The 4503-nt window shown below is 40.2% G+C and overlaps 1 protein-coding gene across 1 annotated transcript in view; it reads left to right on the top strand.

Moving 5' to 3' along the window:
* The first annotated feature begins 3374 nt into the window (after nucleotides 1-3374).
* Nucleotides 3375-4503, top strand: part of chst11 (carbohydrate (chondroitin 4) sulfotransferase 11) — a 122409-nt gene continuing 121280 nt past the window's right edge. Inside the window, exon 1 of the mRNA XM_015403220.1 lies at nucleotides 3375-3769. Coding sequence (XP_015258706.1) covers nucleotides 3652-3769 — 118 coding nt within the window. The 5' untranslated portion in view covers nucleotides 3375-3651. The remainder of the gene's footprint in view (nucleotides 3770-4503) is intronic.

Raw genomic sequence — 4503 nt, 5'->3', positions numbered from 1 at the left:
TTTTTTTCATTAATCAGTACATAACTTTCTGTCTGAATGTAGAATTTTAGACATTAAATCTGATGTTTTCAGGGTTCTGCCCTCTGCTTGGGTTTATTTTTAGGTTCTGTTTCTTTGTAGTTTATTTCTACCGGTGCTGAGTTCTTTAGTTACTCTCTGCTGCCCCCTGGTGCTTGTTTTCCTTTCCCTTTGGCTTCCTTCTAGTTGTCCTGCCCACACCTGCTCCCAATCTGCTGATTAGCCTGTCTTGGTTATATAATCCACCTCTGCAGTCACTCAGTGCTGGTTTGTTTTCCCTTGTCTCTGGCTTCCCACGTGAGTTTCCCCTGAATCTTATTTTCGGTTCTCAATATTTGGGATTTCTGTATTTCTGCCGCAAATTTCCAAGACTCACCTGGGCATACATTTAGGGTATCAAACCCACCTCTGCTAACATGCAAGGCTGGATGCCGCTAGGAAATGAATGAGGCCTGCTCTTAGATATAGATGAACACTTGAGCATAAATACAGCTTAATTTATAATGTATATGTTTTAGTAACCATGCTCCTCTGGCCTGAATTATCCACACTGCAAACCTAGGAAAATGTTGTTAGTATGTAAAAAATGTGGCCCATAAATTTCACCACAATCAACAGATTAGAAAAACCCTTTCAGAGAATTTAATGTCACTGTTGGATGAAACAAAAAGGCTTTGCTTTCTACTTCTACCTGTTTTCTCTGTCCTACGTTCCCCCCTGGAATCGGCCAGAATAAAATGTTTAGACTTAGCTGTGATTTGTTTCTATTTATCACAAGTAGCTCAGCTCAGTCACTAGTCACTAATCCTTTTTTAAGTTTTAGAATCTCTCACACAACTAGCTTAGAAAATTTTTTTTTTATTTCAATTTAATGTTGAGCACGACAAATGCACTGCATTATAAAGTATGAATCAGACTTAAAATGGAAACTTTTTTCATAAAAAGTCAGCTTGGCCTCTGCCCCTCTGAAAGGCTGAGAAATTAATCCCCCAGAGTGACTTTCTGGATTTTTTTCTTATTTTCTGTTAATGACATAGAAACATTAGATAAAAGTGTTAAAAGCTTCTCATTCAATGAGTTTTCTTCATGACTATCATAATTGCAGAATCACACTGAAGGCATCCAAATATGTAATTCTAACAGTCTATTCAGCAGGACTATCAGCTGTGTATCCTTCTGACTTCTGCACAACACAACCGATGGTCCCAACCCATTTATAAGGCAAGAAATCATGATTATTAAACCTGACAGGGGACACCTGTGAAGTGAAAACCAATTCCTCTGGAAACTCATCAAGAGAAAAGAGTGTGGGGAGCAGTAATCAAAGCAAAAGGTGGCTACTTTAAGAACCTGGAATATAAGACATTTTCAGTTGTTTCACACTTTTTTTTTGTTAAGTATATAGTTACACATGTGTTCATTCATAGTTTTGATGCCCTCAGTGTGAGTCTACAATTTTCATAGTCATGAAAATAAAGAAAACTCTTTGAATGAGAAGGTGTTTCCAAACTTTTGGTCTGTAGCCTACTGTATGTATATGTATATATTCAATATTTACAGGCAGAGAACAAGAAAACAAAAGCGGAACATAAAGTATATATATATAGTAATAGAGGGGGTATCACAATAGCCTTGCTACCGTGATTCCTCGTGACCGCTTCGGGAAATGGTTCAGGAAGCGTAAGAACTTTGACGGGCATTTAAACAGCCTCAGTGTTCAGTCAAGATGTGGGAGTTTGTTGGAGAGTTGGACAGAGTTTTGATAGATTCTAAGAATAGATTGGTTGAAAAAAAAAAACAACCAATCTAGTTGGTTAAAACTGTTTAAGTTACATCAAACAATGTAATTATCAAAATCTGAGCTAGCCGCCGGACACAGATGTAATTTTAATGTTAAGTTTTATTGCTGTCTGTCACCAATAGCCACCAGTGTTGGTGGAGTCAGCTGTAAGACATTCTTTCACTCCTGAGGTTGATGGTTAAAGACCTGCCTTAGGCTTTTGAAAGTTGCAACTTTACTTAAGTATTTTGGCTAATGCGACTATTGCTTTGCTTTGCTCTAGTAGAAATATAGATTCGGTAAAAACACTGCCACATTAGATTGGCTCGTTTAGCCAAAAGATTGGTTGAACACACAACTTCCAACCCGATTAAAACCAAAAACCATTGAAAAACTAATGTTTGAATAAAATGACAAACACCCTTTATTTTATAGCCAAAAGATTGGTTGAACAAACAACTTCCAATCCGATTAAAACCAAAAACCATTGAAAAACTAATGTTTGAATAAAATGACAAACCCTTTTGATTTTAATCATCTTTGTCCAATTTGCACAAACACTTTTACTGCCTGCTTGAGCTTATTTCATTAAAATGGCAGAAAAAAAAAAGTACCTTCAATAAGAAAATATTTTATTATACACACCNGTTGAAAAAAAAAAACAACCAATCTAGTTGGTTAAAACTGTTTAAGTTACATCAAACAATGTAATTATCAAAATCTGAGCTAGCCGCCGGACACAGATGTAATTTTAATGTTAAGTTTTATTGCTGTCTGTCACCAATAGCCACCAGTGTTGGTGGAGTCAGCTGTAAGACATTCTTTCACTCCTGAGGTTGATGGTTAAAGACCTGCCTTAGGCTTTTGAAAGTTGCAACTTTACTTAAGTATTTTGGCTAATGCGACTATTGCTTTGCTTTGCTCTAGTAGAAATATAGATTCGGTAAAAACACTGCCACATTAGATTGGCTCGTTTAGCCAAAAGATTGGTTGAACACACAACTTCCAACCCGATTAAAACCAAAAACCATTGAAAAACTAATGTTTGAATAAAATGACAAACACCCTTTATTTTATAGCCAAAAGATTGGTTGAACAAACAACTTCCAATCCGATTAAAACCAAAAACCATTGAAAAACTAATGTTTGAATAAAATGACAAACCCTTTTGATTTTAATCATCTTTGTCCAATTTGCACAAACACTTTTACTGCCTGCTTGAGCTTATTTCATTAAAATGGCAGAAAAAAAAAAGTACCTTCAATAAGAAAATATTTTATTATACACACCAATCATGAACAATTGCAAAGGAACTTGAATAGAAAAAAAATATATTGCAAAAAATCCCGGATTTTATTACTAACTGTAGTTCTCCGATCCACCAGTAGGTGGCGTCATGTTCACCTGAAGCTTCATGAATTGTGGGGATTATTGAAGCAATTTGACCAAAAGGTTCAATGAGGCTTTATCTCAGCATCACTAATATATGAACATTGATGCTTTTATTTTGAAAGGTAGTCTCAGGCGTTTTTACCGTAACTCTTGTTGTTCGCGTGAAGCGCGTGCGATGCTGGCTGAGTGACCGCGGTAAATTGACTTTATTAAAGCACGTGTTTAGGTAAGTTTGGCGGACACGTGGAAGAGCTCATTGTGTCTGATGGGGGGGAGGAGCCACCCCGCAGCAGCTCAGCTGTGGTACGCTCCGCGCTGGATGCGTTTGGCTCCACTGACCGGCGGATCATCATCCTCCTCCTCCTCATCCTCAGAACCACGCAGAGCCCCCGGATCTTCCCTCCGGTCCCCCCCTCCCTCCCTCCACGCAGCGAGCCGCAGCCTGCAGCCTGTCCGTCCTGATGAAGCAGAGTCTGGGCGAGCTGATGAGGATGAGCAGGATATGCCGGATGCTTTTTGCCACTTGTTTGGGATCCTTTATTCTGGTCATCTTCTATTTCCAAAGTATGTTCCAACCAGGTAGGAGCTTTTCCTTTTCTTTCTGCCACTTCCATGTGTTTACAGCAGACAGACAGACAGACAGACAGACAGACAGACAGTTGGCACCCTGACACGTAGAGGCTCCAACCTCCCTGCTGCCGGATCGTGGATCAGGCGTCCGGAGCGCAGTCTCTGTGCGCTTTGTTCCAGTGGGGACTGATGTGCTTCCTCTCATCAGTGGCACATGGGCATGGGTGCGCTGACAGGGGGACAAAGGGCTGATTGAGGGGGGGGCTTTGTCCTCTAAAAAGAAGGAATGAAATGTGATTTGGAGGAGGGAAGCGCTGCGGTTTGGACAGCGGCTCTGATCGGAGGAGCGCAGGCTGATCCCTGAGCAGAAACTCTCCAGGGAACATTTAGGATCATGTGTCTGTGATGAGAGAAGCTCCACACATCAAAGGGAACCTTCACCCCCCCACCCTCTAAGTTCTGACTTTGTTGGTTTGTTTTGTTTCAATGAGGAGATCTGCTTTGTTTCTCTGCTAAACATCGGGTTTTTGTGTAATCCACGCCCCTGCGTGGCAGAGCAGCGTGTCTGTGAGCTGAATGAAAGAAGGCTGTGCGCTCAGACGCGCAGAGGCGCACATCGAGGGTTCCCCTCTGCTTGACCGGATTTGAATTAAAGTGATTACAAATATATTTTAAGAGACTCTGATTGTGACCCAAGAGGATAAGGGCCACTGAGAAACTAACAAATATGTTAACTGTTTTTT

Source organism: Cyprinodon variegatus, unplaced genomic scaffold (genome assembly GCF_000732505.1).
Source record: "Cyprinodon variegatus isolate N-32 unplaced genomic scaffold, C_variegatus-1.0 Scaffold1466, whole genome shotgun sequence".
Taxonomy (NCBI): domain Eukaryota; kingdom Metazoa; phylum Chordata; class Actinopteri; order Cyprinodontiformes; family Cyprinodontidae; genus Cyprinodon; species Cyprinodon variegatus.
Note: the sequence above shows the minus strand (reverse complement) of the source record. Positions and strands in the feature narration are given on the sequence as shown.